Genomic DNA, 22509 nt, shown 5'->3' on the forward strand with positions numbered 1-22509 from the left:
TTCACTAGGAAGTCTCTCCGTCGTGTTGATGATAAATACATATTGCAGCATTCATTATGAAGATGCAGGATTGAATGTTGCTTATTTGCAGTGTGTCAGTGTTAATTGCATCTGTTTTGAGAACAGTTTCAAATGAAACCTTTTCACTGGCTCTGTGTATGTTATGTACCTCATTTTCATATGTTTTTTGTATTGCTGCTTGTTTGTTAGTGTGCAGGCTTTCCTGTGAGTGCTTTAAAACACAATCAGAATGGCGATGTTTATGATGATTAAATTTTTTATATTTTTCAAAAAAGAAAAAAAATAATCAGAAAACAGTAAGCTTTGCCACCCCGATCTTGAAACAAATTCTTGAAGCCTCATTTTGCTCAACTACAGTTTTTTGTGATTCAGGAACCAATTCGGCTTCAGAGGATGCCTGCTGCTCCTTCCCCCACCATTCAATCCATTTCTCTAGCTGTACCAAAGGTAGGGGGACTGTGCTAACCTTATTCTAAAGAACAAAGGAAAAAATATCAGTTATAAATTAGCCCTCTGTGTTTGTTCTTGTCCTGTTTGGGTTTGTCATGTGTGTGTTTGTTAGGTCTGTGTTTTTAATCAAATGTTTCCAAATGCAAATTGATGGGGTTTGATTTGTCAGAAGGGATGACAAAAAATAGTTGGTTGTAGGTTTGGGTTTGAGTGTCTTATGCAGTTGGAAATAAAACTGTTACCGTTGTCTTGCAGCACCATTTACAAGCTGCACTTATTTAAGAGAAGCCCAGGTTTCATAATGTATACTCTGATAGACTGGAGGGTGGTGAAGGGAGATGCTTGCATTAAATAAGTACAGAAAGTGAATAGTGATTTTTTTTATCCCAAATGTATCTTTCAGCCTAAAGCTCACCAGCTCAATATCAAGTCATTCACAAGCCCTACTCAGTGTAGTCATTGCACCTCTCTTATGGTGGGATTAGTTCGACAAGGTTATGCCTGTGACGGTGAGTCAGTTAAACTTTTTATATTTTCAGCAAATCCCTGATAAAATCTAAAAAACACTGATGTATTTTAAGGCAACCATTTCTTTGGGGAGAGAATGAAAGAGGGGGGTAGGTGCCACTGAATGGTTCTCCTTTCTTTTACATCATCATCAGACTTCTAAAGTCGAAGAATTAATCTAAGCCCTCATGGTTCCCTTTCATATTAATATTTAGTTCTTCTACCCTTAGTGCTGTTATAGTGTGAGTTGGGGGTGTAGATGAGGAAGGCAGGACTGTTTTCTGTTTCTGTAGTGGAGAAGAACCCCAAGAATGCTCTGGTAACATGAATCTGAGTCTGTCTATTTTGTGTTATCCTGATCATAAGCCCCATATGTTGGGAGGACCATTTGCTAGGCTTTTTGGCCTGTAGCCTACTTGCTGTCCATTAGTTCTATTTAAAAAAGCTTTGATGCATGTGTCATTACTGAATTCCATGTTTGAGTATATAGAGGTACTTTTGTTTGAAAATACTTACCTGTATCTTGATTAGACGCATGAACTCAGTAAGTAGTCCACAAATCTGTTGAAGACACTACAGTATAGATAACCTTATTGCATTTCTGTGCCCAGCTTAATTCTTCCGAGTGATGCCCTCTCTACTGACACCTTCAATATTAGATTCAGATTGCCTCATCTGTCCTTCAGGGCTTTCTTTTTCTGTATGAGCTTCTGGTGGTAGTTCTTCCCAAGGAGCACCTAGAGCTCTACTAGCACTTGCCCTGGGGCTGACTTTTGTCTCCTGTTGCTGACAGTTACAAACTTGTTTTGCATCTCTTCCTGAAAGTTTGAAACTGTCTTTTGTCCTTAGTATAGCTATCAACTTTGCTCTTTTTTTTTAGTCCTCATGTATTTTGATTAAGCTTTGCATCGTTAGTTTTTCAGTTTACCTCTTCAAATCCAGATCTTGATAGCTGCAGAAAAAACCTAGAATTACATTGACATAAGAATAGAGATGACTCCAGTAGAACAAAACTTTGCCAAGTTCCTCTCCAAATCACTTGCTTTTCCCCATTCCTCCTCTTTTTAACGATGGAGACTACGGTACAATACAGCTGTACTTCCAGAGGCCTGTGGAACCGGCTATATCGTGTGGATTTTCCCTATTCTGCAACCAGTGTGACTTGATATGCACAGTCCTAAATAATGATGATGCCTTCTGAAAGAGCTGAATTTATTATCTGGTCTTGGGGAGCACCTGCAGTACTTCACATGCATGACTTTTTGGTAACGCCTGTCATCCTGGGAACAGACAGTAACTCAAGGAATGAGCCAGGCAGTCTGCTCTGGGCTGCCCTCTCTGCTGGCTGTTCCATCAGGCATCGTGAGGAGGAGGTTTGTAGCCCAGTCTGTGGCTCTAGCAGAAACAGGCTGTTTCCAGGTTTTCTGGAATCCTTTGACCCTTCATAATTACGGGACTAGATGTGCATAGGGTATCTGCCAGATGCCCACTTCTGAGAATATGGTTAGGAGGAAGCACAGGATAAACACAGTGCCCTGCCACTCTCCTGCTGCCTTCCCAAGCCTACTGGTAGAAACAGGGTAGCTGGGACAAACCAGGCAAAATCTCTGTGGAAAGATCTGTCCCCTAAACTGTGGGATGGATGCCTCAATATAACATGTTAATTCCGCAGTTTTTATAGTCTGTCTCATGTGAAGTGGCATATATTCTGAGGTTTTTTCTGTGTAGTGCTTGTGTGTAGTGCCCTATAGACAAGAGACCTAGAGACCTCTGTGCCTTGCTGGTGCAGCTCAGAGTGGTACTAAGTGATGTAAATGATAAGAAGGGATGCAACAATTAGTAGAGATGTTTGCTCCTTATTTGAACTCTAAGATAGATGGATAGATGGATGCATGCCCCTTTTCACCACACAGCAGCTCAGTCCTTGTCCCGCGGTTTCTCCTTTATACTGCTTTCAAGTCTGTTGCTTGTGTTTAACCTTTCTGGGGGTTTTTGGTTAGTTTGTCTTTGCAATATTTTTGTATACTTGGATCAAATTAAACACCTACTTTATTTATCTTGTCTGCTATCACTGCCCCGTAAGTGTTATTCCTCCTTTATGAATACTTCTTCCTCTTCTGTGATGGGGTTAGTTGCTGTTTAATACCAGTGAGGCTGCACAACTCCTCTTCCTTTAGGGAAATGCTTTCTTAAGTTGCCTTGAAATGTGGACTCAGTTCCTGCCCTTTATGGAAGTAAGAGGCTTAAAAGAGAAAATAAAAGCACTTTGGAGTCTCATACAATGTTAGGTTTGTTCACTCCATTAGCATAGTGGGCTACTGCAATATGTGACGGCCAGTTTCAGTGTGATTAATTAATTTGCTGAGCATAAGGGTAGACTATGTTAATCACCTGTTATAATTGACTCATACACACATTTCACTGAATTTTCTCTTTTGTACTTAGTGTGTTCATTTGCATGCCATGTTTCCTGCAAGGATAGCGCACCTCAGGTCTGCCCCATACCTCCTGAGCAAGCCAAAAGGCCGCTTGGAGTAGATGTGCAAAGAGGAATAGGAACAGCCTATAAAGGTTATGTCAAGGTAATAGTCTTTTGTTCTTGGACAAGAGAAGAATACTAAACTTCACTTATGGCTCTGTAGCTTGCAATCTCTATGTATGTTTAAACAGAACCCCTAAATTGTGATAAAGCCTTAAGGCTTTGTGTGCCATCTACATTACTTATTTAACCTTCGATGCTTTAGATGTGGGAGAAACAGCTGGGTTTACTACAAGAGGTAAAGGTTAATAGATTAGTAGTTACAATGTTCATAAGCAGGGGGGTGGGGGGGAAGTATGGCTTTAAGGAAGAATTTCTCTGTGTTGATGTAAGCATAATATAGAAGATAAACTATCCTACCATTCTGGCATTTGTGGAATATACAAGCCCCACTGTTTGTACTAATACTACCCAATATATTTATTAAACTGTAACAAGGAATGGTTGAACTTCAGGGAGGAAAAATGATTCCTTGATTACTTGACATTTTTCACTCTGTTTTGAAGGGCAAGTAGAACATGTTCTAATTCCATTGATCTAAGTATAAGCTTTTCTAAATGTCCCTGCTTTCTGTGTCTACTACATGTGCTTACATTTAATAAGCAATCATTTATTTATACTCAGGTCCCAAAGCCTACAGGAGTTAAGAAAGGGTGGCAGAGGGCTTATGCAGTTGTCTGTGACTGTAAATTGTTCTTATATGATGTGCCTGAAGGAAAATCCACCCAGCCGGGAGTTGTTGCAAGCCAAGTCTTGGATCTCAGGTTTGTATTATTATGTCAGAGTAGAAATCCTCTGTATTTTTTTCCTAACAAGAATATTTATAGTACACAAGAAACTTTTAAGTTCATGAGAACTCCGGTCTGAGAAGACCTGTGTGTTCTGTATGTAGACTGCAGCTAAGTTTAGGCTGAATCAGCTGGCTCAACAAGTCATGTAAGAGACCTTACCGTTACTTACACTACAATCACTAATATTTACAATATTAGCATGCTTCTTCCTAGAATTCCATATGCATACATGAAAAACAAATAGACTTTGGTAGCCTCATTTTTCCCTGCACTCTGACCTCAACATTGAGTCACAGATTATCTCCATAGTTAGTAATTTCAGGAACTTTACAAAACCTGAAGTAGTCTTCAGAAGAGCACCAGCTAATTTATAATGCAAGTAGCTCTGACCCTGCCTTCTCACAGGAGTTATTTTTTTGTGTCGAACCACTGAACACCGTCTACAAAAGATCTGGGACCTACATTGATCAGAGTAACCAAGAAGCTTCTTTCATTTCAATTTCTGGAAATAGCAAGAAAGTGTAATACCTTTTAATGTTACAGCACTTTCTGTCTCTCTTGAAAATAATGTTTGCATTCACAAGCACCTTGATTTATATGTTTTTCCAGACAGTAATACCATGGTGTTGCACCAGTACCGCTGTTCTGTTCTCACATTCATTCTCTGAGAACCATCAGTGTCAGCTCTCTCTGACATGCTGACAGTGGCAGCAGAAGCATGGCAGTATTGCAGATAACAGCATTCACATCGGTACATTGCTTTGAAGCAACTCGTTCAGATATTATGCCAACTGTCCCATGCTTTATCTGCTTATTGTAGCTGCCTCTTTGAGTGTGTCTTCTGAGGATTCTTAGATGTTTTAATAGACGTTAAGCACCACAGCTATGAATTTTAGCGTGGGCAAGTTTCAGGCATTAGTGTCATCTTTACACTAAAATTGGCAGTTATGATGATCAACTTGGTCAAATTCAGTTTAAAAAGGCTTGTGTAGACGAGCCCTCTGGAGCAGAGCACTCTGAAATACAAAAGTTGTTCTGATGTCTGTTTATTTTTCTGTAATAGACAATAAAATCTAGCTGTTTTGAAAACCTGTACTTGAATCCCACAAACTATAATTATGTTGCCAAGAGCTTTTTGATGTGACTTTTCTTTTTTTCCAAAGGCCCCTCTCTTGCTACACACTGAGGTATGAATTATTAATTTCTAATGTGTCTGCTGAGCTGAAAGAGCAATATTCTTGCTGCTAATTGTAGAATAGGTGTGGTCATTAAACCAAAACTACACAAATCCACCCCACTTAACTTCAGGTAGACTGAGTTACGTGTACTGAGTGCTGTAGAAACATAACTATAGCTTATGAGTAGTTTGGGTCAAGGATGGTTAGAGCGTAACAAAGCAGTGATGGCAGTTGTTACCTCTGTGTGGCCTTAGGAGATTGCAGCCTATTGAAACAGTTGTGATATCAATTAGATTTCACTGAATAATGTTAGTGTATGATTCTCTTGCTCTCTTTCTTACTAGAGATGAAGATTTTTGTGTGAGCTCTGTCCTAGCATCGGATGTAATACACGCAACTCGTAAAGACATCCCTTGTATATTCAGGGTATGGCTACCGATTTACTTTTGAAGAAAATACAAGTTAAATACTAGTGTTTTGTATTGATAGTGAAGTATGTTTTCCATATTTAATGTTTATTAAGTTATGCAGAAGTATAAGAATTTACAAGAGGTGCTGAAATGTGTAGAACAATATGAAACTCAACTTAATTGTAAAGAACAAAATTCTCCTCCTTTTGCTGCTTCCTTGTATATAAACTTTGGTGCTTTTTACTTTCTTTATTGTAATTCAGTATATTTTTGTCTCTTCCACTGGTATTACCAGATGCTGGGTTTTTTCTTAGCTTTGGAGGACTCTTGCTTTAGGAACTGATGCTGTAACAGAGTATGCTTAAGCTGGGTTGTGCTCACTGGTTCTAGTTTGTCGTGTATTGTCTTTGTATTAAAAAATGCATATGAAATTACAGTTTCCTTAATTTCCTATTTAAGTATAGTAGAAAAAATTTAAAATAAGAGAAGATAATCAGCTTATGATATCTTCTTTGATGTATATTCTATCTGAATGCTGTGTTTAGTATTTAACAACAGGAACTTCTTTCCTAGGTTTTATGTTAATTATATTTAATTTGGAAATTTAAAATATAGAGAAGAGTATGTTACTAACCAATATTCAGAACTCCTTACACTTGAATACAGAAACTCAGTTTTCAGTGGCTCTGATCCTCAGCCATTTAGAATCAAGTCAGTGGAACGTGGCAGCCAAAGAGATGACAGTCTGCAGTCCTGATCATTTGGTCCTTGAGGGTTTTACTTAGGAAATGTCTTAGCTACTTGAATGCTTCTGTGGCTTTGCTTTTCTGCTTTTTTTTGTAGAAATATTTTCTGCGGTGGATTTATCCTTTAGTTTACTACTACTTTTGCCTTCATTCTCCTTTTACTTGTTTCTAAATGTTTGGGGTTTTTTATTCCCATCTGTCTTCTCTCTTCTCAAGTTAGCAAATACTATGGGAGAAGACTTCTGAGGAAAGAAAATGAGCTATGCAGAATGTTGGTTGATTTAAGAACAAAGCATCCATGCAGTTTAGCCTGCCTGACTTGCTGCTGTCATTTCTTTCTGCAGTTTTTAACTGAAAGGGTAGTTGGAAAAAAAAAAAAAAAAAACCTTTTGTCAAATTATCCCCATGTTAAGAATACTTGTGTGGATAGACATGACAAATGTCTCCATGGTATGATCGGATTATTCCCTACTAAAGTGATCTGATGAATTAACTGGAAGCCTGGTTGGTTTATGAGTATATATCCATTTAGATGCCTTGTCAACAGAGACCAGAGATGATGATGCCAAACTCTACCTCTTTTCTCAGTTTTATGTCCTCCTTCAAAAGAAGGAATTTCTAAAACTGGAAACTGGTAATATCTCATCCAAGAGAGTTTATTTTCTCAGTTTAATTCTAGATTTGTGTCTTGCTGACATAATGGCATAGAGTAGTTTCTACGCAACACCTAAAACTGTTATTTAAATCATCTGTGTAAAACATGTGGTCCTTCTTTCATATGTGTTATTTCACATAACACATGATGATATTGGTGGCCCACCAAAGACAGATTTTAATTTCTTTTGGATCTTCCACCAGCAGAAATCAATAACAGAATGCTGCCAAATTCTAAAACATTGCCACCTCTGACACCCCCATGAAATCAAGAAGAGGAAGAACTTGTCTCAGGGTCCAACATCTCTCTTTGGTATCCAGTTATAAAGCTGGATGTTAGGCCATCCTGGCATCCAGACACTGCAGTTGAAGTGCTGCTATCAATACATTTTTAATAAGTGTAAGAGTGTCTGTAGTGGAGTCCTTCCACAGCTTAGCAATTGGAGTTAAGAAGCCTTGAGTTTCATAGCAAATACTGGATTTTTGTGTGATGAATAATGCTAGGTATATTATGACCAACTTCTCCCATTTTTTCTGCATTTGACTGCACATAAGATGCCACCTTCAAAAGACTGAGGAGTAATACATGGTGGTACTTCAAAGGAAAAACAATAGCTGAAGTCTGGTTTGATTTTGTTTTGTTTTCAAATTTAGAAATATTATCCATTATGCTTCCATCCATCTTTAAAATATTAATGCTGAGTTACGGTTTAGACATGAACAAAGCTTGATGCAGAGTAATAAGAGCTATGAGCAATTGCAAACTATTCTGTTCTTTTCCTACAGCTCTTCACTTTCATCTTACTTCTGGTGTTCTTTCTTTGACATCCTATTGTCCCAAGTTTACTTTCAGATATATTTTGTCTTTAAGATGAATGTTATTTCTTAATTCATTCCTTCTTGAAGTCTGTGTTAAATAACCACATCATCCCTCTTTATGGTGATTTTCTTATCAAGGAATATAGGCTGAAGATGTGTTACTCTACATATGAATAGTTACAGCCTTCAGTTTTGCACTTTTGCACCTTTTGTCGCTTTTCTTTTTGTTTAATTATTTTTATTCTAAAGGTCTGTTGTGAGGGCTGATGCTGGCTGATGGCCTGTTTGTCTGTGACTGAAAGCATAGTTCCCATGATCTGACAAACCCTTCGATCTCTTCATGCAGGACACAAAACTAATATTAAGAATTAGTAAGTGCATGATTTGGGCAACAGGAAGTTTCTGGATAGTTTTTCTATTCAGAATATGTTCTGCTTTGAGGATCTATAGGACAATTTACCTTAAAATTTAGTGAAGCCAGAGTTATTTTCTTTTAATGTGGGGAAGTGGAAGAATGCACTTCAGTCTCAAAACCTTGCTTTCCTCCAGAGCTTTTAGTGCAGATACAATGTGCTCTTCCCCCGGACAAATACTTTGAAAATTAAGTACCAAAATCAAAATCCAGAACTGATCATAGCAATGCCATTTGGTTTAAATACATTTGACTCAGAAAGCATATGTGTCATTTTAAATAAGTTATTAAAAGGTGGGGGGCAGGGGGAGATCAGGACAAATTATGGCATGCTACTGAAATTCCGGTTCAGAGCAGGAAGGAGCCTCTTACTGCTATGTATTGATTATTATAGGAAGGAGTATGGTGTTCCTTGTCCATGTTTTAGGATTCAGAATGATCAAACAAGACTGAGTATTTTTAAACAAAACTGCTGTTTGTGCGAGAGTTTTTTTGAGGCACTGTGGCCATATTAGCTGTGTGCTGTGCTGCATACCCCTCAGGTGCATCATTGCGTTGTTATGAAAAAGTGTATTTTACTTTCACAGTTCTGTGAAGTGTATAATACTGACAAAAGGGCTTCTATTACTCTTCTGAATTTCACTTTCTCTGTCTGTTAAAAGGTGACAGCTTCTCTCTTAGGTTTGCCTTCAAAGTCTTGTTCTCTACTGATCCTGACGGAAAATGAGAATGAGAAGAGGAAGTGGGTTGGAATCCTAGAAGGGTTGCAGTCTATCCTGCACAAAAACAGACTGAGAAACCAGGTTGTGCATATTCCACAAGAAGCCTATGACAGTACACTGCCTCTTATTAAAGCAAGTTTAGCTGCTGCTATTGTAGGTATGTTTGTTTAAACTTCTAGAAGTTTGTGAGGGTTGTTGGAGCTTTTAGATGGGCCTGTGTAATGAGAGCACTGACGCCTTGACATAAATTCCTCAGCTGAATTCCGTCACAGGAATTTCATAATGGGTGAAAAATGCTAGTCCTGCATTGATATTCAGATTTCTTCAATCACTTGGAGTAAATAAGACTGTTTAGTTGTTTAACGGGTTGTTTTACCAATACAATATAGAACATGCTTTTGGCAGGCTGCATGAACTTAAGCAAAATTGATTTGCTGTTGAAAATCTGTTTGTCCAGAAATTTTTCCAGATGTTCAAAGCAAACAGTCTGTTTTAAAGATAAGATTAAGCGTACCTGAATTAATAGCCTTTTCTTTTTTTCCTGGTTTAGATCGAGATAGAATAGCAATTGGTTCAGAAGAAGGACTGTATGTGATAGAGGTGACCCGTGATGGTAAGTTAGGCCATAATGCATGCAGTAATTACACACAGAATAATGAGCTTCATAACTTTTAGTGCTGTTATAATATAGGTTACACAACAGCCCTTCATGTACAGTAAGTATTAAGCACTCAGTTAATTGATGGGAAGAAGTGAATGTGAGATTTAAGCACTAATTTGGTCATTATCATTACATTCAGTTGACTGGTTGAAATTAAAGGGATGAGTTACTGGGCATATTCTGACACATTCTCACCTTAACTCTGTTCCCACAGCAGATAGCAAAATGCTTCAACACATAGCACACACAGCAGCAGTTTATTCATAGTGAATTATCGGGCACTTACTAAATAGAACTTGAATTGAGTGAGAAAAGCTTGACATGCAGACAGACTTGTTCTGACCTGCACCGTCAGAGGACTTAAACATCCATGCATTAGAAGCTAGGCAGCCAGTGCAAGCAACACGAGTTTGTGGACTTTCCATTAAAGCTGCCATGTATTGTTGTCTTGTTTCTTCCAGAAATTTGACAACCACTCACATTCTTTCTCAGACTGATGATGGCCAAAGCAAATGCCATGCTTGCCCCTTTCCATTGTCTATTTCCATGACCCCATGTTTCCTCCTGAACCTGCCTTTTCCTCCTTGTTTGTAATGCAGTCTGCCCTCTGCTTTGAGAGAAATGGGATCGGTTTAGCTTGTTCTTTCTGAAGACTTGCCATGTCCATTCCAGAAATTCATGCAGAGCATGCTTCAGGTGCCACGGCAAAGTGTATGCTGTGTCGCCACTGGGCAACACAGGCATATCCCTCTATGATTGGATTATTAGGCATCACAACTAGAAAGTAAGGGAAGCATTTTTCCCTTGAACCTAATTTACTGAGCACAAATACAAGTAACAGTGGGAGAAATGCCTTGGTATGGTGGTGAAAGCATGGGAGACCAAAAGGATTACTAGCACATGAGCATGGAGATCGCTTGGGATCAATCCATACAAAATGCAGCTTTAAACATGGAAAAGCAAAGAACAAGTCAGATTAATTTTGCAATCTGCTTCCAAAATAAGATACTCTTATTTTGAACTAATAAATGAACAAAAAAAGTGGAAAAAAAATGAATTGAGTTAAACTGAATTTATAAATGTAATACATTTCTAAGAAACAAAGCAGATTTAAAATCCAGTTGTTACTACTGTTCATCCTTTTCCAAGTTACTGTAGGAAGTACTAGTTACTCCTTTCTCTCTGACTTTAAAAGCACCAAATATACCTTGTGAAATCCATACTTTCTTAACTCCTGAGGCACTCTAAATCTAGACAATGGTCTAAATCCATACTTTTTGTGGTGTAAGAGCTAACAGCCTTGGCTCTCCAATAGGATGGTTTCTAACAAAATACCTAATGCTTTCTTCGCCTATGTTTATAACCTCTGAGCTTATGTTCTTCTGGTGTCTTTAGCTGAAGACATCTGGGAGCTGAGGGTGTTGAGGTCAATGATACAGATTTGTAAATTAAAAGGTGCCTCTTGCAACTTTGGAAAAATCACTGAGACACTCCTGAAATATCCCTTTGACTGTTTTTAGTCATCATCATTCAAAATATTTCTTTAAATTTAATCTTTATGGGAGGATTTTAATTTCCTTCTTTACTGCAGTTTAATTTGTGCCTATTTGAAAGTTGCATTGCAGTCATGCTAAACCTTGCATTTCAATGTAAAGCAAAGCAGTGAATACAGGTTTTTAAAGGCTTTCTTGACCGCCAAAATCAAATGAAGTCAGGGATGTGGTTTTGGGGCAAAAAGCAAAATGTTATTTCTTCCTCTTGCTTAGAATAAGCCATTGCCCAATTCCAGGAGAAACTGCTTTATACATGGAGACAGCAGATATTTGAAATTCTTTTTAGCAGTAATAAATGCCGTTCCTTTGAGTAAACTTCCAGTGGTCACCATTCTGTAAGTACTTAGATATAAACATAACTTCAGATGCAAATAATTCCAGAGATTCCAGTAAAGCTTCTTGCATAAAAGAAAATTGTTCCTTTGATTTCAAAGGCCATTTCATAAAGGAACGATTATCTGCATCACTGTGTCATATGTAAATGTGAAAATGAATTACCGATTTTGGTTTTAAGTTAAAAGATGTTTTGCAGAAGATTTCTATGGCCAGTTCCTGTATATTAATAGAACTTTGTAAATTGTAATCTTTTTTTCATTTTATGGCAGTTGTAATTTTCAGTTTTAATTAACTGCCAGCTGCTTATATCAAAGGTATTTGGTCAGAATATCACTTAGTTCTTGACAAGTAAACTAAACTGTAAGCTGGAATTGGAGCTAGGGGAAAAAAAAAATATTTTCTCTGTGGCGAAGTTCCAACAGCTGGTTATTTCATATAACATTTCTTCAGACATATCATCTATTTGCACAAGTGGTGGAACGCCACAAAAGCACTTGGCTTTGTGATCTAAACAGTCTTGTTACAGAGTCTATGGAATTTTGTAACGTGGCTGGGTTACTCAACTAATGCTGAAAAAATACATTTAATTTCAAGTTAATATTTTGGTTTTAAATTATTATTCACAAATATTTTTAATGCATTCAGCTAACAGAAAAAATAAAAATCATTTAAATACAGTTGGTTTATGTGTGTATTATGTTTCCTAATTTGGAATTGCTTATTCTCATCTGTTTGTACCCCATGAAATACTCACTGCTTTCTAGTTGGTGCCTGTATACCCCCAATCCCAAAAGCAGATCACATTGTACCTAACCCTCTTAGCTGCCTATAATCCAGTTTTAAAAAAACCCTTCAAACAGTGAAACTCCCCAGCTTCCATGGATAGCCTAACTAATCCTTACCACACCTCTCTCCCTACAGATTAAGCCCGTTTCTTCTTATCTCTTCCTCATCACACACAGCAGTTTTTGCCTTCCTATATACATGTTTAACATGCACTTACTGTACTGCTTTTGTATTTGTCTGAGACATTTGCCAACAGAACATCATTTTGCATCCTCAGTTGTCAGCATTAGATACCTTACGTTTCTTTGTGTTCTGCTAATTTGGTCTTCCATCATTTACTGAAGATGCTGATACTTTCCTGGAGGTGGGACCTGTTTCAAAAGATACAGCATGTTGCAGTGTATAGATAGTGCAGATATTATCTAAAAAATTTTCTCCATTTATCCCAGACGTTAAGCAGCCTTTTCCTGCAAAGTGTTGTTGAGACTTTGTTTCAATAGAGAGATTTACGGGAATGCTTTGTTTCATTGTTCTGAGAATTGATAATGGGGCATCGAACGTGTGTTACAAGTGCTTTTCTGTACCTGATACCTGTCGGTGTTCAGATTCATGTTCAGTCATCGGTATGTAACACTGCAGTGTTTCCAGGCCTGATGATTTTCTTGATTAACTTAGGCAGCTCTTGTTTCCTTTGCAGTGATAGTCCGAGCTGCTGACTGCAAGAAGGTGTACCAGATAGAGCTTGCTCCCAAGGAGAAAATTATCATCCTCATCTGCGGTCGGAACCATCACGTTCACCTTTACCCCTGGGCCTCTCTGGATGGATCAGAAGGAAACTTTGACATTAAACTTGCAGAAACTAAAGGCTGCCAGTTGATTACAACTGGAACACTAAAGAAGAGTTCTTCAACTTGTTTGTTTGTGGCTGTCAAACGACAGGTTTTTTGCTATGAAATCCACAGAACTAAACCTTTCCACAAAAAATTCAGTGAAATTCAGGCTCCAGGAACTGTACAGTGGATGACAGTGTTCAAGGACAAGCTCTGTGTTGGCTACCAGTCTGGGTTCTCTCTGTTGACCATCCAGGGAGATGGACAATCTATAAACCTGGTAAATCCTAATGACCCCTCGCTTATCTTCCTCTCACAGCAGTCTTTTGATGCCCTTTGTGCTGTGGAGCTCAGTAATGAGGAATACCTGCTTTGCTTCAGCCATATGGGAGTATACGTCGATTCGCAAGGTCGAAGGTCACGCATGCAGGAGCTAATGTGGCCTGCAACTCCTGTTGCCTGTAGTATGTATATGTTTTTCTGTTGCCATATCCCTGTTGCTGCTTTAATTGTCTAAAAATAATCAGCATTGTATTCTATTTTGCTTTGGTTTGTCTTTCAATATCTACAGTTTTAAGTTTTGATGAGTTAACGGGATACATAGTTCTTCCTGATGGTAGTTTTGAACTGGGCGATCTCCTGGGCTGAGATCCTGGATGCTGCAAGAAGAGAAGCTCTGTCGTGTTACAGAACACAGAAGAACGAATAATGGAATGCAAAATAACTTTTACAGAGAGTAGTCCTGGATGCAGGACACCGCAAGACTACTGGTCTGTGAAAATCTGTAAAGATTTTTGCTCTCTTAAAGAGTTTAAATGTCTAGTTGTCTGTAGGATGTCTTCTGTGTCCAGTGCTCAAGGTACAGTAGAAAGTTGAAGAAGAAATTAACTTAAACTCTAAAGGTTCATAAAGATAACAAGGGTAACAATACTGCTTTTGGCAGAACTGGTAGCAATTTTTCTCCTTTTGGTTTTATTTTTAGGGGGAGAATTTTGAAAAATAATATAGACAGGTAGTGGGTAACTTTCCAACCACTCTGCTTGTTTCGGGAGCATTGGTTTATCAGCTAGTTAGGATAGAAGCACATGCAGGGCATTTTTCAGTATTCGGTAGTCAAAGGCAGTTCATGATAAAACCGAGATTTCTATTTGAAGCTCAAATAGCAATTAAAATGTTTTGATTGATTGAAGGCAAGAAATAGCTTTGTGTTTAAATAGTCCAGAGAGCAGTTAGGTGCATGTTGGTTTGATCAGGCCAGGCCCTAATAGCAGTTTGTTTCACTTTAATTGTCTTGAACTGCAATTGTTTGCTTGCTTTACTCTGACCTGGTTCTGTACACAAATCTGAAGCAAAAGCCCAAGGAAAAATCTAATTGTAAATTTACTTGAAAACACAATTAGTGAAATCTAGAGTTTCCTTTTCCTTTATCATCTTTACAGTTTTTTGCATTTCAGCAAACTAGTCTTGCTAGTTGATGGTTTTGCCTGTTACTACTAGAAGCTGTTCTTAGTGTAAACTATTTTATAGCATTCTTGTATGTGTAGTCCTGAGTGGCATTGGCCTAGGGGTGTTCTTGTAGAAGGAGCAACCTTTTCCTCTGCCAAGGAAAACTGGATTGCTTCCCTTTCCATTAGCCTTGTCCTCCCTGCTCAGTCCTGGTGTCTGTCACTAGTGATGGTGGCTTTTTTTAATTGTCCCATCAGGAGATCATCAAAGTATAAATGGTTCTTTACCACAGCAGAAACTGCAACAGGGGAAGGACCATGTTGTAGAGAGGGTTTAGGATGCAGTGGAGAATTTGTGTCCAGGGCATTCAGTCCCCTCTTGCTACCTAAGTCAGGGCTGTTATCTTGGGTGGCCTGTCTAGGCTGCAGTTAAACCAGCTTAATGTGCTGGTCCCGTGCTGAGTCAGTGCAGGCGTTGTGGGGCTGCGTGGCTTGGGCACAGCGCAGTGCAAAGGCTTGGATGGAGCCAGCAGGTCTCGAAACGGTAGCGTGAGCAAGCCCAGTGCAGACACCGACGGGTCTCTCTGGGAACCAGCTGAGATCTGACCAAGCGCATCAGCTCTGACTGGTAAGTGCTGGCCTTGGTTACAAGCTGGCCAGGAAAAAGCAGTTGGAGTTTGTCTGGTGCACAGTGGTCTCCCTTGACTTGGACATCTAAGCCAACCGTGACATCATATAATAAATACTTGACGATAAGTCACTTCTGGCATATATATTTATGAGAGCTGTTCAAGGCTTTCTGTGACTGAATTTAAAAAATAGCACCACAACCTTACTTCAGTTCTTCTAAAAAGAGTCTGTGATGTGTTTAGTGTCCTACTGGTTTATTTTCTTTTTGTTTATTGAAGCAGCTCTTTTATCTATTAAAGCCCATAAATTTCTAGTAGCTGCTCTTTACATCAGGACACAGTCTTTACATGAACAGAAGCATGTTGATATGAAGCTCTAGGGATCTCTGCTTTTCATTTGACCTAGAATAAACTTGTCTGCTCATGCTTTTTATGCTTTAAAAAAAAAAGTTGAAAAGAGAAAAAGGATTGTGGGCTTTAAGCATTGTGACATTTTTCTTTCAACCTGATGAAAGCAACCCATACATGAATATCTAAAGCTAGATAATTGTTAGCAAAAGAGGAAGGAAATTGAGAACAGATCCGCATCGTGGCTTCATGACCCACCTCACAGATGGTGGCCCTCTTTTCCCCTGCACACAGCAGATGTATAGTTAGTTTGCTGCTTCCGAAATGAAGTAATCTGCATCTGTAGAAAAGCTAGGTGCTCAGTTCCTACCAAGTAGCAAATTTGTATGCATCTGCAAACTTCAGATGCCATTTTGCAATTTCATGAAATCATAATTTGATGTTTAAAAATACTGAAAGGGTCAAATTTAAATCTTTCCATGATGCTGGCTGTTGTCGTTAGCAAATCTATTATCACAAAAATATCAGTTTGAAAGTAGGGCTGGAACAATGTGTTTTGAAAGATATTTTGCACATAGTGGAAAACTTGCAACTGTTGAAATTTGCTCAAATATGTATCAGTTCTGGACTACTGAAACCACATTAGAGTTCTCTGTTTGTTTTTAATCTATGCAGGTTGCAATTCTTCGTATGTAACGGTGTATAGCGAGTATGGTGTTGATGTCTTTGATGTTAACACTATGGAATGGGTCCAGACTATTGGCCTGCGAAGGGTAAGTAATTTTCTTTGAATGTAGAACTTAATTAGTTAATTCCAAATGAGATGTTTCTTCACAGTGTATGCTAGGCTTGAATTAATTCTCTACCTCCTTCCTCAAAACAGATCAGACCATTAAACATGGACGGCACGCTGAATCTCTTGAACTGCGAGCCACCAAGACTAATATATTTCAAGAACAAGTTTGCAGGTGAGTGCTGAGCAGGGGGAGAAATGGGAAAATGATACAAAGCTATCTGGGTAATTTTAAGCAATGTTACCTTTGCATGAGATGAACTTGTATTGGATGCATCTGGGTCAACATGCACCTGTGTATGTGAAATTGCATTCTGGTATTACAGCAGGAGCTGTCCTCAGTGTCCCAGAAACATCTGACAATAGCAAGAAGCAAATGCTTCGAACTAGGAGCAAAAGAAGATTTGTATTTAAGGTTCCTGAGGAAGAGCGATTACAACAAAGGCGGTAAGAATTTAATCATGGTATGTAACTTAATATACATGATGACACACAGAGACTGGGAATGCTAATAGTAAAAATCACTCTGTTCTTTTAGGGAAATGCTTAGAGACCCTGAGCTAAGGTCAAAGATGATTTCTAACCCAACAAATTTCAACCACGTGGCTCATATGGGACCAGGAGATGGAATGCAGGTTCTCATGGACCTTCCACTGGTAAAATACATTTAAAAGGGAGGGGGATTTATGTGCATTTGTTCTTCCTCAGAAAAACTGTGAAGATGAGCTGTATGGGGTTCAAGTATTATATCTGTACCAAATTCTTCTTTTAATCATTTTGAGAAAGGTGAAAGTTCCTGATGTGCAATGCTTCTAAATCCTGTGCAAGGAAATACTGTTGTGTGACTTATGAGTGAGACACTGAAAGAAACAGATATCACTACCAGGAGCTTGTTAGTAGTTTTGTAAATAATCAGTGTCTCCTCCTTCCTTTTTCTTGTCGTCTTAAAATAACAGAATGAATTTCCTTCCCCCTCATCCTCTCGACATTCTGCTCTGATATCACCTCCAACAGGCTTTTGAGCACGTCTATCACATGAGCCCTATCTCTGCTGAAATCTTTCTCCAGAGTGACCATTCCTCACTGCAAGGCTCCCCTCTGCTTTCTTCCTCTTCCTGTCCCTCCTCTGCTTCCTTAGCAAGGGTAGGAGTAGCTACAAACTGTTAGGAACTGGAATGGTGTGCTTGTGGCACTTTGCCAGTTCTAGAGCAAAAACAAGGAGGGAGTGGGGGGGGAAACTAATGCCATGGAGCTAAAATGCATGTGAGTTGCAGTGCTTTATAGCACTATTTTTATTTTGTATTTAACAAATACAGCATTTTGTGAGCTACTTTAGTGCTAAATCCACAACTGGAAAGCGCGAAGGTATACTTTTATGTTCTGTACTCTCCATTTTATAGCTGCTGGTCAGGCTTTCTCTTGTCCTTCTCAGCGAGCCCAGAGGAGGGTAATGCATTTGTCATTGCAGCAGGAGGAGGCAGGAAAGCAGAGCTGTTGGTACAGTCCCTGTCCCTTCACAGGGCTTTTACTGGCTGACAGGTTCCAGTGGCTGCTGTGGGGCTTAGTTCTTTCTCTGTCTTTCTCAGGGTTTGTGTCTGTTACTGAAAATTTGTGGATGTGGTCAAGTAAGTTCAGAGTTTTTATACCAACACTGGGTTGTAATAGTTTCAAAAGCACAGTAGAGTTTTCATGAGCAACAACTCCTAGTTGGATAGCTTTTGTTGCTGGCTAACAGGGTGTTTCATTTCAACTGTAGAGTGTCCTGCCTCCTGCACAGGATGAAAAACCATGTCCATCTACAGCTAACCTCTCACGGCAGCAGCAGCAGCAGCGAAACAAAACCTATATTTCATGGCCCTCCTCAAGTAAGGCTGGAAGCAAGTTTGTCAGTTCTGAGCTGTAATTTATGGCTTCAACGAGAGGTGTAAACCTATCTTTTTTTTTCCCTCTTTCTCTACAGGTGGCAGTGATGTAGGAGGAGCCATACCTTCCCGAAGTATGTCCGATCCTGATCAGGAGTTTGAAAAAGAGGTAAAGTAGCTTTTATTAAATGGAGACTGGTGATATCCTGTTGCTGTAGATTGTTTTCTTTTTCTAATAAATTTCTGAGGAAATACTTCATAAAGACCGTGTTCTTTATGGAGATGTTTTCCTTCCACAAATGTTTTCTTCAGCCTGTAATATATGACTGCAAGTTAGATGTGCCAGCACAAAAGCAAAGCTGTGAAAAGATCTTTTTATGGTGGTATTTTAAGAAGAATTATGTATTGGATTAAGTTTTGTAGACAAGGGAAATTTGACTAATTGATGGAATGTCCTCAAAGCTCCTAAAAATGTTCTCTGGGCTATTAGCATGGAGTAGGAAAGTAATACAACTAGTTAAGTAATTTTCTGTGCTGCTTTAAGGAAGAATTTTTGTCATGTAACTTGAGAAGGAGTCATATTTTAAAATACATAAAATTGCTTTTAGCAAGACTAAAAGTGTGTGCCAGTAGTCACCAAACAGAAAATGTCCTGACTTGGACAATACTGGTGTCTCTGAATCTAAGGAGAGAAGATGTATGTATTTTTTGTATTTTTTTTTTTTTTAATGGATTAATCATGGGTGTAGCTGCTTCCAAACTTTGCTTAAGTGCTGCATGTGCAAGGAAAATGTTAGGAATTATTCCTGGGAGGCAAACTCCTAGATCAAGATATTTGCATCTTTGTAGTGTTTTTCAGTACCCAACTACAAACCCATGTAATGTTCTGGACTTTGAAGGTGTTTTCCCAAAGCCAGACCTTTGCAGCATGCCTTAGTACATCCCATGCCAAAGCGTTTGTCCAGAGTTCTGATCACAGCCATGCTCTGACTTCCTTTGTCAGCTTAAGCAAGCCGTTAAAAGCATGTGCAAACAGGGATCTCTAAACACAGGTATCTCTGAACTCATCTTGATTTTTCAGAGGTGATGATGACATAGTATGTCAGTTGATTTAGTTACTCTGCAGCATCCTTCCCAAATTCCATTACATTTCATGCTTCAGTGACAATTGCTGTTCGTAGGCACAAGTGGTAGTGGATTCTAAGATTTTTACAATGTTTTCTTTTTCAATAGATCTTACAGTTTCTTATGACTTCTTAAATTTTAAAAAAATAGTAATTTGAAACTTGAAAAAAGAATCTCTAATAACAGCTTCTGGCTTTATACTATTTTTCCCATGGCTTTTGCCTTTATCATAGCATGAACTGGATCATATTGGGATAATTTTGTTATAGATGATTTTCTTATTGTTTGAGCTATGCAAAACCTTGGGAACAGCATTCTTGAAGAATGTTACCTTTCAATCTATCTGATAAATATGTGTTCCCTTTCTTGAAAATAACTTGATGCGATGGTACCAGTTTTTCCTGTGCAACATTTCTTGAGCTATGAATGAGTGTAGTGCTCAGAGTTGTGCCTCAGCAACATAGTAGGAAACGTGCCAGCCATCCCGCTGAAGTGAGACCAGTCTGTGAAGGCAAATATCCAACAACCAGTCTAATGCTGGGGAAATAACTGTGGGTAGACTGTCTTTATTAGATATTGATGTAGGGCATCTCCAGTAAGTGTATTGTTTCCAGATGTCCAGCCTGACACTTGGCAACCTTCACTCCTTTGTCAGGCACTTCACACGCTTGTCACTGTTACTGTTTTGTAAACAGTTCACATACTTGTTTCCTTCCTTCTCCCAAACTGAAGATGATTTGACCATAATGATTTACATCCTTATATGGGCAGATAAATCTACTCCTGGGCTATAAAAATTGCTTAAAAAACACAGGCTGGTAAATCCGGAACAACCGTGGGCAGCTGGATGCGTTCCATCAGGAGAGCTTTGCAACAGCTACAGGATGGGAGCTTGAGATGCAGCAATTTTCATGTACTTTGCCATAATTCCTGTTATGTCAGAAGGTCACCTTCAGAACTGTACTCCGGCCTATGGACAATGATGGAAGTATTTGCATGAATATTTAGCTATGAAATGAATCTAATACACACTGCTTTGTAATTCTTGAGTGCCTTTGAAAGCTTTTGAGTGTAAAGAATTTATTTTAAGTAGGTATAACATTTTTCTTTTCATGTTTCTTGTTAACAGCCCGATTCAGACTCCACCAAACACTCTACTCCATCCAACAGCTCAAATCCAAGTGGGCCCCCAAGTCCCAACTCTCCTCATAGGAATCAGCTTACGCTAGATGGACTGGACCAGTCAACCTGTGACGCGTAACACTACCGCTCGCACCGTTCTGGCTTCGATCATCCACTACTCCATGGAGTGTTCAAGAGCAGGGCAAAGCTGTCTCAGATGCTAGTGCCAAGACTGACACTGAATCTCTGGTGTTGTACAAGAATAATTATATATCCAGATTGTAGATACAAACTATTGAAATGAAGAAAATTCTTTACTAAATAGCGATCAAGCTTTTTATGCAGAATTGTTCACTGCTCAGTTATGGTTGATTCCTTTCTGCACAGCTGTGACACAGTTTTATTGCATAGGAGCATTTAAGGCCACCCGTAAATAGTCTTATTCTTATGCTGAAAAAGAAATAGAGAGAGATACTGATAATGTTGCTACAATATCAGGAATATTATTTTTCTATAGAATGATGTAATGTCTCATTAGCAGGAAATCCTTTTAGACACAATTTGGACCTCTAAATAGGAAATGTGAGCAGGTCTAGTTACATCCTCAGATGAATACATTTTTCCCTTTTTCTCATAAATGTTTGTTTCCTAAATCTTAAGGAGAATGCTAGGAAGCTGTAGGTCGTTTCCAACATCAGTAGAATCACCAGGAAGTCAAATAAAAGTTGGTTATAGTTTTGTGGCCTTTTAATTCATTTAGCCATTACATATACAGCTGCATAACTGTCTTTCTATCTTTCTACCAACTTTTTAGTCTTGTACATAGGACTACTGCCAGTTCTCTTTTACCCGTACCCTGCTTTTTAGTCCTCATCAATCAGTCACTAGTCAGGGCTTTTAAAATATTGGTAATTACTGCTGTAAAAAAATTTTACTCCTAGTTCCTGCCTATCTCCTTCTGAGAAGTTGTTTCTCCTGGGTTTTTTGGTGTAAGGACACACTACATTGTTTAGCTAGCAAGCCTCTCGTGGACGCGTTGCCCTCAAAGTCTGCTTGATCTAAGGGACTATATCGCACTAAAACATCAGTCTGTTTCATCAGTTACCAAAGTGGAATGTGAAGGATGTGTAACTGGGGGTGCTGCTTTTCTCATTAACTGTATCCTCACCTGCATGAAGACCCCATGATTATTAATCAAGTATTGATCATGTAGAAAAATGCACAACACACTCCTGTATATTTTGCTATGGCCCACGTGCAGTGGTGATGTTTTGCGTGTATATTTAATCTCATGCTTCCATGTATTATACATTTAGTAATCAAAGATTTGTGACCATGTTTCATTAAAAGCTTGTAATTAATTCAGTGGCTGGCATATCCAGTTTGTCATTGTCACACTAGTGTGCCTTCTGTGCCAATTTTATGACAGTTGGATGTCACTTATTTAAAATTTGGTTTAAATGGGCTAATGATATACCAATGGCTAATGTTCTTTTCTGAAACACTGTATAGGACGTGCACTTATCTTTAGTTTAAACTGAGTGTTCTAGTCAACATTTAATCCTGTTACGTTAAGTGTTCGACAGTACTTGCTCTTTTTCTCAGATTCTTGACAAAGGGGCTCAGTTGGAGCTGGACACTACTGCTTTGGGGGTTTTCTGGTTTTTACTTTTTTAATGTAAGTCTAAGTCTTTGTAATTATTGAATTGTGAGAACATTTTTGAACAATTTACCTGTCAATAAAGCAGAAGAGGGAGGTTTTAAAGTTCA

At 38.7% G+C, this 22509-nt stretch overlaps 1 protein-coding gene across 6 annotated transcripts in view; it reads left to right on the plus strand.

Annotated features, from left to right (window-relative positions):
- CDC42BPB (CDC42 binding protein kinase beta) overlaps window positions 1-22509 on the plus strand; it is a 110041-nt gene extending 87532 nt beyond the window's left edge. For 2 of the 6 annotated variants that reach the window (XM_042798995.1, XM_042798997.1), the window contains 15 exons: window positions 394-468; window positions 875-980; window positions 3424-3560; window positions 4142-4281; window positions 5831-5912; window positions 9190-9406; window positions 9800-9862; window positions 13283-13879; window positions 16513-16610; window positions 16721-16805; window positions 16957-17077; window positions 17169-17286; window positions 18387-18495; window positions 18591-18661; window positions 20747-22509. In XM_042798995.1, coding sequence (XP_042654929.1) covers window positions 394-468; window positions 875-980; window positions 3424-3560; window positions 4142-4281; window positions 5831-5912; window positions 9190-9406; window positions 9800-9862; window positions 13283-13879; window positions 16513-16610; window positions 16721-16805; window positions 16957-17077; window positions 17169-17286; window positions 18387-18495; window positions 18591-18661; window positions 20747-20878 — 2151 coding nt within the window. In that variant the 3' untranslated portion in view covers window positions 20879-22509. The remainder of the gene's footprint in view (window positions 1-393; window positions 469-874; window positions 981-3423; window positions 3561-4141; window positions 4282-5830; window positions 5913-9189; window positions 9407-9799; window positions 9863-13282; window positions 13880-16512; window positions 16611-16720; window positions 16806-16956; window positions 17078-17168; window positions 17287-18386; window positions 18496-18590; window positions 18662-20746) is intronic. The other 4 variants (XM_042798996.1, XM_042798998.1, XM_042798999.1 and 1 more) reach the window with 2 other exon arrangements.

Source organism: Tyto alba, unplaced genomic scaffold, assembly GCF_018691265.1.
Source record: "Tyto alba isolate M040663 unplaced genomic scaffold, T.alba_DEE_v4.0 Super-Scaffold_29, whole genome shotgun sequence".
NCBI classification, from domain to species: Eukaryota; Metazoa; Chordata; class Aves; order Strigiformes; family Tytonidae; genus Tyto; species Tyto alba.